The sequence below is a fragment of the Larimichthys crocea genome, chromosome XXIII (genome assembly GCF_000972845.2).
Source record: "Larimichthys crocea isolate SSNF chromosome XXIII, L_crocea_2.0, whole genome shotgun sequence".
Classification (NCBI taxonomy): Eukaryota; Metazoa; Chordata; class Actinopteri; family Sciaenidae; genus Larimichthys; species Larimichthys crocea.
The window spans coordinates 8,567,610-8,581,177 of record NC_040033.1 but is presented as its reverse complement, the minus strand read 5'-3'; the positions used below and the strand labels follow the sequence as shown (position 1 = coordinate 8,581,177).

The following is a 13,568-nucleotide window of genomic DNA, read 5'->3' as shown; positions in this document are numbered from 1 at the left end:
ATCTGCCGCAGGTCATTTCTATAAAACTATTTCCCTATTACAAAATATGAAAAGAAAAATACATTTTTTAGTACATTTACAGGAGTTACTTATTAATTTATTTAACGAAACTGTTTCAGTACTACTTTAACTGTTACTGAATTGTCAGAATCTGCATTTAATATTTTTCCTCAGAAGAAAACAGAAAAAATAGAAACACAACAAAATAAAAATAAAAAAGCAGAGAATGCAGACATGAGGCAGAATATCTGTCCCTCTCCGACAACTTAAACGAACAGTTTCCAAAATAATAAAATTCTTAATAAACCAAGCAGTACAAGATTTTCCAATACTTTCCCAACTACTGTATTTAAATTAAAATATATTCTCATATCTTACACTATTTCAAATAACGAAATGTGATTCGGTAGCGATCTGTCAAAATCTAATTTACAATTCTGTGTATAAAAATATAATTTATGGAACCCCGCGAAGTTTGTTCTCCCCAAAATATAACAGTCAGTTGCACATATATGCACATATGAACATTACAACCTGTCAGAGTTAGCTCCTTTCTACATGGTCTTCTCTCTCTTTGCGATATATATTTTTTTCTTTTTTCGTTTTTTTATTATCTTCGTTTTTTCTTTTTTTTTCTTCTTTTTTCTTTTTTTGCATTTGAGATATACAAAAATAGATTATGCACAATTTGCTGCTCACACCGTTTCAGTATCCAGTTGTGTGACAGCAGCCAGTTCACATGAGAATAAATTATTCAAAGAGAAACTTTTTTAAGGCTCCGTTCATTCTTTGAAAGGGGGACACATGGAAAAGTCACTGAAATAAATATCCCAACTCCGCTGGGGCCTTTGTCTTGTTTGTTTGTTCGTTCGTTTTTGTTTTTTTTTAATCATTATTATTATTTTATTTTTTTTAATCTACTGAATAGTTCGTGTGTCCTACATTTAAGTCTCGTTCTGTTCCTGGAGTAGGGGTTTCAACTCGGGGATACTGACATCCCAAGTGGATGGATCGAGTGGCTGTCCAAGAGCCATGTTCCTAATTGATAAAGGATCTTGGAGTACCAGTGCACTCCGTCGTTCTGTGCACTGACTTGTGGCTGGGAACTGAAAAGCAACGAGGACACCCAGTGGGCGAGCCTGACAGGTGCCAGGGCCCAGTGCGCCAGGACGTGGTCTTCGATCACTGCGTAACAGGACGCAAGGACCTGATCCACCACGACAGTCCCTTGCACGGTCACGGGCGCGAAGGAGCCCTCATGCTCTTGCGTGTAAATCCGTTTTACGGTCACAGGCTCGAGTCGACTTCGCTCGGCATCAAACACGAACACTTTTTGTCCACGTTGGACTTGGCTGGCGAAGATCGCCGCCATCCGCTCCTCTTCTGTGCTGTTGTGACCGACGAAGAGGAGGTGCGCGGCGGTGAGGGTGATTTTGTGGCCCGAGTCGGTTTCGATCACGTAGAAGAGCCTCCTGGTCGTCGAGTCTTGATCTATGAACATGATGAAGTCGGTGTAAATCGGGTTTCCGTTGTCATCCGCTGCCAGGACCCTGTCGCCGGTTTGTAGGTCTTTGACCGCCTTCTTGGTGCCATCCTGGAGGGTGACAGTGGAGGAGCCTGGGAAGCAGCCGCCTGACTTTGCTGCCACTGAGTTTTCTGTTAAAATAAAAGATTATGGTGTTAAAATATAATTTAAACCACCGGAAAATGTTTTTAAAAAACACATCCAACACATAACATCTCACAAAAAGCATTATCTAAAACACTTTTAAGACTTCCAAATAAATAAATTACAGGTGCTTTGAGCCTTTACAGTTCAGGACCACCGCCCCATTCAAAATCCCATTCACAAACCTCCCTCTTTTTTTTTTTAGCTCGTATTTTTCCTGCTTACACACATCATGGTGGGCCATATGCATTTTGCATAATGATGCCCTGTCTGCTCCTCCATGCCAAATGCGTATTGGCTTGGCCCACGTTGTCTGAGACGAGAAAACTGAAAGCCTTGGCTCATCTATTCTTAATTAAAAAACCCAATAAAGAGCAGGCATTGTTATTCTAAATCAGCTTGTGGATCGAGCTACTCTCGGTAAAGAACACTTACGCCTTTCCCAGCTACTCTTCCCATATTTACTCAGGTGCAGAAACCTCTATGTGACAATTCACACAAATAGGCGACTCACAACTACTATTTACCCAGTGGAGCCACTTTTCCAAGCCTCTCGAGTTGTAGATTTGAATTTAAATGAGGGCCCAGACTCTTAAATGCTTTCTGTTGTGCAACATCAATGTCCCCTCTTTCTACCACCTCTCCCTGCTTTGTTGTCAGTCTTGATGACAATAATTTTGGCCTTGGTGGAGCTCTTCACATACCAGTCTCTAGGATCACACTGTCCTGCACACAGAAAAAAAAGGGGGTTTCCTACTCAGAATTTGGGGGCTTTTAATCTTCTTTTAAGATTCCCGAGCATGAAATAAGGTGACAACTGAAAACCAGATTTACCCCAACCAATTCAACATTGTTCAGCCAAATCCTTTTGGTAAAGTCGCATGACCCCTAATGACACGTCGGCCTGGCCCATACTGTGATCTCAAAACGTGTGTGTTGAATGATAAGTAAGGGATTTATCAATAAAGTCTGAGCTAAGAGAGAGAGAGAGAGAGAGAGAGAGAGAAAAGTGCAATGGTTCATCAATCAGCGTGAAGAAATGTTTTCTGAGTGTAATTTAGTTTAGTGGAGATTATTTTAACCTAAAAAGAAGTCATAATGAAGCTCGTATTAAAATGAAAAAACTAAATCTCAAAGTTTAAATAAATCAAATCCACCTTTTTTTCAAAACATTTTCGTTTCTCCACGATTTGATCAAATCCAAAATATGACCTAATAATCACAACTCACAGCATTTTATTTTGGCTTTGGCCACTAGTGTGCAAAAAAAAAAAAAAAAAAAGCACAAAAAAATTCAGAGAGAACAAAATGATTTGTTTTTCTAGGTCACAACGAGGAGCCTTGTGAGATTCTGGTCGTGGTTCCCACCAGGAGACAGTGTGGGGCGATGTAAGATCAAGAAATAAACTGCATGGGAAACGCATACAACGCCACAGGCTGGGATGTGCCCATACATCAGTCATAGAAATGTGTTTCATAATGCGCGACTCTTAACAAAATTCATGAATATATACCCAAACATGTGAGCTCTAAACCCTAATTACTCCATCAGATACATGATGCGTTCACGTGCTTGTGATTAACTATTAATTAACTGATCATTTGTGATCATTGCTTTGCAGTATGCACGAACCAGCAGATATTAAGACACCTTTTATTGGATTTCTGCTGCCAGGATTAGTTTTTAGGAGCTTGTAAATGATGGCTGGTTGCTGTTTTGGACGCATGCGCTGTCACTTCATCACTTACAAACTGCAAAACAATGATTTAAATCAGGACTTCAACTTCCCAGAGGTGCACCTGTTCTTTTTTTTTTTTTTTACATGATCATAATCGCGCACCTGACGGAAAATGCGCACTGGTGACAGATCTGCTTTATTTTCTCCTCCACAGTGCGCATGACAGATGTTCTCTGTGTGGTACAATATCTTGCAGCCGTACCTGCTTTCACAGAGCAGTGGATGTGGGCTTTGGATTCATAATAGACCCAGTCGAATCCGGCTTCCACCGCCAGTCTGGACAGAGTGCCGTATTTGCTCTTGTCTCTGTCCGAGGTGGTGATGTCCACGGCCCTGCCCTCGTAGTGGAGAGACTCCTCGAAGTGGTGTCCGTCTTCGTCCCACCCCTCGGTGACCCGCAGCTTCACCCCGGGCCACTGATTCATCACTGAGATGGCCAGAGAGTTCAGCTTGTCTTTACATCTCTGCGGGAAAGAGAAATGAACCAATTAGTCACCTGTTGTGTGTCATAGCTTGGAGATATATGCTGCACAGGAGCGTAAAATGTGGGAAAGTCTGACTCTGGATGTGCATTTGGCACCAAAACCTCCCATATATTCACTTAGGTTAGTGTTTTCTGGAGTAGCAGGTCATAATTAAGTAAAATATATCATAGAAATAACACATTAGACTGCACAAATCAAGTGTTTCCCTCTAGAAGTAGCGTTTCCAAATACATATCTGCTCTGTCTGCTTGCTCCATTACCGATTAAAAAAATGAAACTCACTGAGGCCTCGCCTACACCTCTCCATCCCCACCTGACGCCCCCCCTGATTCCACCCAGTTGTGCCGAGACTGAGCTGCATCTCTGGTCCTCAATGTGAGCTTGCATTTCTCAGTGTGAGCAGCAGCAGCAGCATCAGAGGGCACATCTCAGATAAGAAAGCTGCTGATGAAATATTGATAAGGCACCGCATTCGCTTCACTGGCCTATAACATATGGGTCTTTTTGGTCTTGGAAAGGTGCGAGCAGCATCCCCTCTGTCTCTCTCTCTCCAAAAAGAAAAGTGTTGCATTTAAACATGCACACATTACAAATTCACGAGTTTGTATTAGGCGCCACGAAATGAGCGTGCCTTTTTTTTAATGATGTCTGTTTTCTTTAAATCAATAATTGATATGTAGATGATATGAAGGTGATCCTCAAGAGCAGCTGCTGCCTTAAAATATCTGGAGTTTGTCCTATAAATAAATCGTCGCACCCTAACCTTTTCTGCGCTCTCAATGTAGATGCTTGGCCTTCTCCAAGACAACTATTCTCGACACTCAACCAATATGTCAAATAAAACATCACAAAGAGTCTTTTCAGTCTAACCGCGGAGGGAAACTTTCATTATTCCCTCTCTTGCGAAGTCTTGGGGAAACGTGACATGCCTCCTTAAGTCGATGTGTTTTGGCTGCTGACTGACAAGACTTGTGAAATATCCAGGGGTGGTATGGGCGCACAGAGAAGCGTCTATGTTTGGAACTCACTGTCCTTTTCCCTCATGGACAAGAATGTTCACACAGAGAAAAACTCGTATAAGAAACAAGAAAAAGGAGGTTCCACATATATCAGTGTGTGTTCTATGAGGATATCACACTTGTAGAATGTGTTGAATGGAAAAAAAACCCCAACCCCCTCAAAAAAAAAAAAAAAAAAAAAACTCCCACATTTTAAGTGGGATTGTCAGAGTCAAGAGCCGTAAAGCTTAACCTATTTATTAATTCATTAGGTCGTGTGCCGCAAATCAAGCCAAATTCTGTTCAGCCACCGTGAAGCCCAGCAGGGCGCCCTAGACCGGCGCTTTGTGCTCGGGGTAAAGTTGTTCAACAACCTCCCTCTTAATCTTTTCACAAATGATTTGGTTAGAGGAAACACTTATCAGCTACCTGTCAGTGCAAACAAGCCGCCAGCTCATCTCTTTTCCGACGCGTTTGCACTGTGGGCAGTCTCCTGACAGTGCTACTCTGCAAATAAATAAATAAATCCACGCTAAAACTCATTTAATCCACCACTGGATCACTCCTCTGACGTTTAAAGGAACGTTTCCCAGCGTGGGTGACGTGATTTCACGTAGTATATCAAGTATTTTATTTCAATTTGAGTCTTTCTCTTCTCCAGAAATCTACTCAACACCTTATTCCTGCTTTACAGGTTGTCTCTGAAAAATTATTGGAACTAATGAAATTTCATTGGAAACACGCAGGATTGAGGAGACTGAGCGACCTCAGCGCTCCACAAGAGAAAAGCTCCACTTATACTGAGACAAATAACATTTTACGACTGAACATGAAGCTATAATGTGTGGATTAGATGGATGAGATTGATGCCCCCCTGTTCATCTCAGGCCCCGTCACTCCATCTGTAAATGTCTGTAAAACGCCTCTGTTGGCAACTTTCCTGGGAGTGAGCTGTGGCTTAATAGTTAAGGGAGTAGATGCTTGTTGAAGTCCTATTACAGTCTTGGCTAGATCTCAGTGGAATTTATTGATTAATGCATTTATTGCACACACCTAAGGGAGCTACTGCAGCGACGTGCCTCGTTTCACGTAGAACTACAACATCTGTTTTCAAAAAACGGAAGATAACGAGGAAAGTCCACTATGTTCGTGCGTAAAACTCCGTGCGTAAAAACCCACAAGGTTCGTGCGTAAAGCCTTGGAACAGCGTCTGTGATGATGCTTGTGCCACAGACACAGTAGCCACACTTAACAGTCACCTTCTTTAGGATGCACATACCCAAATTTGATGTCTTTGGCAATGTCATGCACGATAAGGGCAATCTCACCTGTTTTAACTTACTATAGCGTCCCGCTAAGCAAAGGTCATAAGTTCAAACTGTGTTTCAGGCCCTGTGAGGGGTGCCTAAAAAGCCCTTTCATGTACATGTCGCACTTAGAGTCAGTTGTGTTTTCTGTAAAGGCTCTGATGCTGAATGGAAAGCGGCTGATGAACCACAAGCCACAATAACTGACCCTTTTTTATATAAATCTCTAAAATGCAAAGCAGCTCTCAAACATGTTATTTTAAGGCCAGTAAGTAGACCGGTGCACCCTGTGATCACATTATATCTGAGGGACTCCCACCTCGTTTACATGATTTAATACAGACCTGTAAGCCCGAACTGTTTATACAGCAGGTGGGGTGTTTTGCTCAGCCTTGTACAACATGTTCAGAAATGAATGAAATCAAGCCATTCCACCTTTTTTCTGGAGACCCTGGAACCTCCTCGAGGATCCGTGTTAGGGGTCTTTAAACACACGGTGTGTGGGTATCACATCCCCACGCCACTCGCCACTCTAATTTCATGATCTGTGTGTATGAGAATCTATAGGTGTATCACTGAGCCGGTGTGGGGAGGGCTGTGAGAGGGACGCCGAGACCGCACGCACAGTGAATATTTCATCGGAGCTCGTGCTCATGCATGGTGCGAGGCACGGGTTCAGGGACTTCACGGCGCGCGCCTGGCTTCATCATCATCACCACTACCACCAACAGCAGCAGCACCACCACCACCACCACCGGCATTTTATTATTACTGAGCCAATATCACCCAAGCGCTTTTAATAATTCACCAGCATCTGAGTGCTAAAAGTCATGCTGGAGAGAGACGCGGTATCCTGCAGCCTGGCTTCCATCTCTCCGATGTATTGTGAGCCCTCGTCTTGTCTTTTTGATAACTAAACTGCCTACACGAGGATGGACTATTTAAAAAAAAGAAAAAGAAAGGCACCATCACCCCTGCGCGCCTTTGAGTCCCACCCATGTATGAAGTCCTGAACACACTCTCAAAGAAATGTCACTGTTTTCATGCACTGATGCACACCATGCGCAAAAGGCTAAATTACAGCAGCCGAGTGCGAGAAAATGTCTGATTGAGCCACGCCATGCCTGAATGAGCCCGGCTTGTTTGAAGCGGTGCACATCAGCAGCTCTCCTGTATTCATGGCAGGGAATAAATAATAATAATAAAACAAGCTGCAGTTTTGAGCTCAAATGGGCAACAAACACTGAGATGTGAGGTGACACGAACGAGCGCTTCGCAAGACAACAAATAGAGCCTCATACAAATATAGATATGAGGAGAGAGAGGGGAGGTGGAGGTGGAGGGTGGAGGGTGGAGGGGGGGACATTAATATTTTAAATACACTGTCACAATCATGAAGGCCGAGTGTCCTGACTGTCCGCCTGCACATCACTTCTTCCAGCTGGATTTTTTTTTTTTCTACATTCGCTTCCAAGCCTGCAGCCTTTTTTTAAAAAAAGAAACTCCCCATGCTGGTGCATAAAAGAAAAGCGCATCTTGCGTTTACAGTGAAGTTAAAAAAAAAAGGGGTCTCAGTGTGAAGAGTTCAGCAGCGGCTAAAACAGACTTCACTTAAGGTGCGCAATCAGTCTGACAAGGAGGTTGTTGCAGTGTGCAGTGATGTTGCGTTAGGTAGTAAGGGGTGGGAGAGAGAGAAAAAGCTTATTCTTGTCTCCTTACCTGAGTCATTAGCCTGTCGGCACCGGTGTTCTCCTCATCCTTGAATATGATGTCTGTGTTATAATTGGGAGTCAGTTCTTTAAATCGCTCGGAGTTTCTTGTGATCTTGCCTTCGTATCTGCCGCTTGCCCCGAGGGTCTTCTCCGCCACGTTGGGGATGAACTGCTTGTACGCAAGAGGTGTCAGCTTCTTCGGGTGTCTTCTCCTGCCGTAGCCCCTGCCCGGTCCGCATCCCATCCCAGAGGACACCAAGGACAAGCAGATGAGACCGACCAATACGATTCTGGTCCAGAGCAGCATTTTTTTTTTCCTTTTTTTTTTTTTTTTTTTTTTTTTTTTGGTTGTGTCCTTTTTAAGATCTCTCAAACGAGTCGCCGCTGCTATCTCTACCGTCTGCCTCTCCCGGCTCTCGAAATGTCCTTGTCTCCTCCTCTACTTCGCCTTCGTCTCTACTGTGGCAGGTGCGGAAATGAACGCCTCAGACAAATGGTAATAACGGGGCACATCGAAGGAGGGTTTTAAAAAAAAAAAGTAGTGAGGGAATTAAAAGCCACGGGATCTCTAGTCGAGCTGCAGCCGCTTGTGTGAGGCGACCGCTTTTAATGCTTTGTATAGCTGCGACCTATAGCAGAGGAGGGATTTGATTGGCTCGCCTAGACAAACCCTCCTGATGTTATGCCGAAAAAAAAAATGTTTTTTTTAAAAAGGTTTCTTCCACCTGAGGGTTAGCCTGTGTTGCGGAGAGGAGGGGCTGTTCCATGGGAAAACATCAATTATACACCGTCTTTTTTTTTTTCACCCTCCCATTTTCCAGATTTCACAGGAGAGGCAGGACAGACAGTGCCGGGCTCAAATCTGAAGCAGTTAGGTGAAGTGATTTCACTGTGTGTGTGTGCGGTAATTGAACTGCGTCTGGAAGAACTTTGCGCACTGAAAGCATTTCACAGGAGAATTAAAAAAACTGCTCGTGGACGCGCACTGCGCACGCCTGTGCTGGATGATTTTTGCTGTGACCCCCTTTTACCACCAAATAAATGAAAGTTTACTCACTAGATTTGTGGATTTGAAATATCCTCTAACCTAGTTTCACACATAAATCAACATAAATACGCACGAAGGTTACTTTCGTACCGTTTCGGTCTCACCTTTTGGTTTGGCACTATACTCAAACTCCATTCACTTGTAGTAAAACTTGAAAATAAACCTCCACTGATACATGCGCCTTGCGCGCACCGTGCGCAACTCCTTTTTACGCATCAAATCATGCGTTTCATTCCGTAAATGATTATTTCATCTGAGTCACGTTTCTGTCTAGGCACATATTCATCTAATGACACTACATAATGCCACAACTCTGACTCGTTAAGAATTAGGCTGTAGAGAGTGATTTCCGACACATCCAAGACGAATTCTTCCTGGAACCTAGAGCCTATTTAGCGCACACAATCTCATGCATGCATCTGTTATGGGTCAAGGATCACCCATAGGCTCTCCTACACACCGTCTCCCTTCCAAAGTCCACTTACTCTACAACACAGACAGATTAAGCCTTGGTATCCACTGTATTTACTGGCTGCAGTAGTGTAGTTTTCTCCTGTACTCTGCTGTTCCAGTTGCTTTGGTGTTAACATAGATTTTATTTCAATCACCAAACTTCCTGAGTTGTTTCAGCCCAACACACACACACACACACACACACACTGATAGTTAAACTCCTGTGATTAGAGCCAATTAAATCATATTTCACTGTTGGTGTTGCTGATTTAAAAACTGCATCTCCATCACACATAAACACACTTCTGTATCCGCATTCAAAGCATATCAGACAAAAACAATAGTTTCAGGAAGTCGGATTATTTGTGTGATAACAAACTAACTGTTAGAGTAATTACAGGAAGAGGGGCTGTTTTGGGGCAACTTTAGCTCTCATCACACTGACAGTGTGGCACAGGTGCTCTGAAGTGAGGACAGATATGCCAGCCTTTGGTGTGGCTTCAGTCTCATTAAACCTCACTCTGGCTGACCTCCAGTCTGGTGCAGTCTGTGCCAGGCTTGTGGCACCACAACCAGGGCAGGTGAGACTACCTGCAGCTCACTGAGACCGTGAACATCAAGTCTTGGCCAAAAGATGGCTCGTGTACTTGGCATGCTGCTGCGTAACCCCGACCAAGATACTCTATTACCAGTGATGGCTTTCAGTCCGCATATCACTGAATTCCTTCTGTTTTTGCGAAGTGTCAGAGAGATTCTTAAGACGTCTTTACTAGACACATTTCAGCAGCTTGCTTCTGTGACGATACTGTTCAAATACAGAGCTGACAGCGGTTGTGGTGCCCTGAGGGACGCCAGAGGCAATGTTTGGCCCCAGGTCAGAGTCTCGGTTCAGGTGTCACAGCTCTGAGATAAAAACCTGGCATGCCACACGAACACCTCAAAACCACAGAGATAGGAGGAGGTGAGGCGGTGAGAGTGCCTCAGTCCTCACATCCAACAAAGTATGATAATAATAATTATTATTATTATGGTGACTTTAAGGGCTTCTTTGTAAATGAACCAAGTGACAAAATGTGATGCTAAGTGAAATGAATAATGCAGAGATTGCGATGAATAATGCAGCCTAAGGAGAAGGTGTGCTGATGTGAGAGACTAGATTTGAACTTGAGTTTCTCCCACAGAGGAAACCAACTATCTATCAGCCCGACCTGGGGCAAATAGTATTTGCAAACATTACACTTCATTGTTTGGTTTTGGCCTCCTCCGGTGCCAGATGGGTGGAGTTTGCAACTAAATGTAATGGAAATCACAGCAGACAGTTTAGACAATTAATCAAAGTATCTAAGGTCAATTCAGTATATGAACTTCTGTTTGTGAACTTATCTTGATAGAGTTGAAAAAAGCTCAAACATCTCTAAAACAAACACTAAAAATAGGACTACCTGTTCCTGTTCTGGCTTTGCTCCCGTTGAGAGTGCATGCTGGGATGTAAACACAGCGTACAGGCCTAACAGACTATCATAGGGTTAACACACAGGCAAGAATAATGCATTCACACACACCTATGGGCGATTTCAGAGTTTGCACTACAGCTTCAGAATAGACATTTTCAGTTTGCCAAATTGGGCTTGAAAGGATTTTATAAGCCCAACAGCTAAACCACAAAGGTGCACATAATCCTGCAATTTGAGTTAGAACAAGCAAACTGAAAGTTTTCACCTGACAACAACGGCGTAAAGGTTTTTTGGGAAACCCCTCTGTTGTAAAAGCCATCTGAACATTACAAACAAAGTATAAAAAGGAGGCTTTAGCTAAATAAACAGCTTCCGAAATGCCATACGTGCACAGCTATGTGACATTTAGTTACTCTTTGATTTACGTTGACCTTTGTTTTGCACATGAAGGTGACACAGCAAAACAGAGGGCCGATTTTGTGGAAGAATTCTGCAGGGATTGAGGGCATTACACAATTCATATTAAGAAGCCTATTGCATGTGATGGCTAATCCAGCGTGAGGCGTGAAAATGGCCAATGAGTCATCAGTTTTTTTGCTCTTTCCGTGTCACATCGAAACCTGTACCCACCACCTCTATCCAGTCTGAGACATCCACATCTGCTCTTTTACTCTTTCTTTAAGAAGCTCCCTCTACAGCCTGACATTCAAGGGAATTAAGAGATATGCTTCGAATCAAACTAAATCCACACCCATGTTTGATTTCTTGTGCCACCGTCTCCGATCAAGCACGAGCGAGATGCAACTAGAAGTGGTTGAGTGGAGTTTTACCAGTTTAAGTCCCCCCAATTACTGCTTTAAAGCCTCCTCCTGTCTGAATGTTTTGTAACATTGTTAGACGGATTAGAACTACAGAATAATCACGCACAAACATATAAGTAGTGTCAGGCTTTCTGTGTTGTTTTCCTTTGCTGCAAATAGGGTTTCCTTTCTTTCAGCCCAACAGAAAGCCAGCCATACCACAACTCATTGTGGTTTTCTCTTGCAGGTGGGGTCCGCATTCAAACCTTTATCCTGTTATGAACTTTTGACAAACAGTTTATAGCACGGACACGTTGCCATCTATCCCGTGAACGTGTGTACTCTTCTGTCAGCACAATAAAGTTTGAATAATCTTCTTTTAAATGGTTTATCTAAGCCGCACGCATCAAGCATTATGAAGAGGTAAAGAGTCAAAATTCAGCTGAACAGATTCAGGTGCCCTGAGGCTACTCTGTCAAGCACAATGGAAATTTCACAATACAGTATCTGGAATCACAGCCCTCAGCGTGCCCCAGAGTCTGTAAAGGCATTTTATTTGCACTCTCCAGCCGCTCCCAATACTTAAACATTAAACGCCAAGGCTAGACAGGCAAAACCACTTTGAACTGCAGTGCAGGGTGAACTCAGTGGGAGGGGAATGAGGTGAGTGAGTGGTGAGCGGGGGGCCGTGGAGGTGGTGGTGGTGGTGTGTGCGCGATACTCCACCAGGTGAGTCAGTGCTGGCCGCCGTGCAACACCATCACAATCTTAGGCAATGGTGACGGAGAAGGGAAGGGCTCAGGCTCATTCATATGAACGTGTGGCTGTTTACTTTCAGACATAACTGAACTGAGGATTCACTGCAAAGAACTGAGATATGAACAAGTTGTTTTTGTCTGTTGAGTACCAGAATTTTCCTTAAAAAAGGGGGAAATTATTTCACCTTTATCTGAAATGACTCAAGCTTAATTTTCTTGATAGCACATGTGGCTGATTTCAGTTCACTTCTGCACAGTTTCTCAGGATACGCTGTCAAAATCTGAATGTCAAGAAGAGTTTCACATTTTGGGAAATACACTTACTTGCTTTCTTGTCCAGACTTAGACGAGAAGATTGATACCACACTCATATATGTGTGCTTAATATGAACCTACAGCCCAAACGTGATTAGCTTAGCTTAGCTTAGCTTAGCTTAGCTTAGCTTAGCTTAGCATAGCATAAAAACTGGAAACAGCTAGTCTGACTCTGTCTAGGTACAACTTTCAAGTTACAAGACCCCAGGAAGTCACTAATCTGACTGTGCCAGATGGTTTGTGGCGAACTTCAACCAGTCAGATCAACAAAAACCATGTAACATAGTCAAAGTCTTGCTGAAGCCAGTTGGAAGAAGAGCGAAAACATCTTTCCCATCGAGAAACACCTTCAGTGCCATTCTTTGCCCTCCTCTAGTGAGACTCTCCCGTTCTGATATAACTGATTCTAGCAATATCTACGCTGACCCCTGATCATCTCCTGGCTCCAGTTTCATATTTAAATGACACATACAAGAACTGTATCTATATTTTTGTCTAACCTCTCGGCAAGAAGGTGAATAAACGTATTTCTCAAACGCTGAACCTTCTTTTAATAATTAATTTGTGTGAGAAGGAGTCCTAAAATTTCATTTATTGGGAGAACAAATAAACAAACTACCAACTTTTCTTTGTTTCTCATCAGTTGTGGCTTATCTCCATTTCTGATGAGAAACAAATAAAGAACATACATCTTGAGTTGATTTGTCTTGAAGATTGAAACTGGTGCTGGCTCCTACACTTCCCATAGTGCAGCTCCGTTGCATTTTTTGCTAGTAGATACCCACTTATTACTTCTGTTTCTGTCATCATGTTTGGCGTTTGTAATGCAG

General features: G+C 43.0%; 1 protein-coding gene across 1 annotated transcript; it reads right to left on the bottom strand.

Moving 5' to 3' along the window:
- Nucleotides 1–646: 646 nt before the first annotated feature.
- On the bottom strand, nt 647–8,958 carry shha (sonic hedgehog signaling molecule a). The gene is made up of 3 exons (XM_010740884.3): nt 7,918–8,958; nt 3,611–3,872; nt 647–1,656 (listed from the first exon to the last, which is right to left on the bottom strand). Exons 1-3 carry the CDS (start codon nt 8,215–8,217, stop codon nt 977–979), a joined length of 1,242 nt encoding a protein of 413 aa, XP_010739186.3. The 5' UTR covers nt 8,218–8,958; the 3' UTR covers nt 647–976.
- Between the last annotated feature and the right edge of the window lie 4,610 nt (nt 8,959–13,568).

Excerpts from the sequence above, each read along its gene's own strand:
- shha (XM_010740884.3), bottom strand. The coding sequence starts at position 8,217 with ATGCTGCTCTGGACCAGAATCGTATTGGTCGGTCTCATCTGCTTGTCC. Across the intron at positions 3,873-7,917 it reads CCGACAGGCTAATGACTCAG|AGATGTAAAGACAAGCTGAA; the intron begins GTAAGGAGACAA and ends TCTTTCCCGCAG. Across the intron at positions 1,657-3,610 it reads CCACTGCTCTGTGAAAGCAG|AAAACTCAGTGGCAGCAAAG; the intron begins GTACGGCTGCAA and ends TTATTTTAACAG.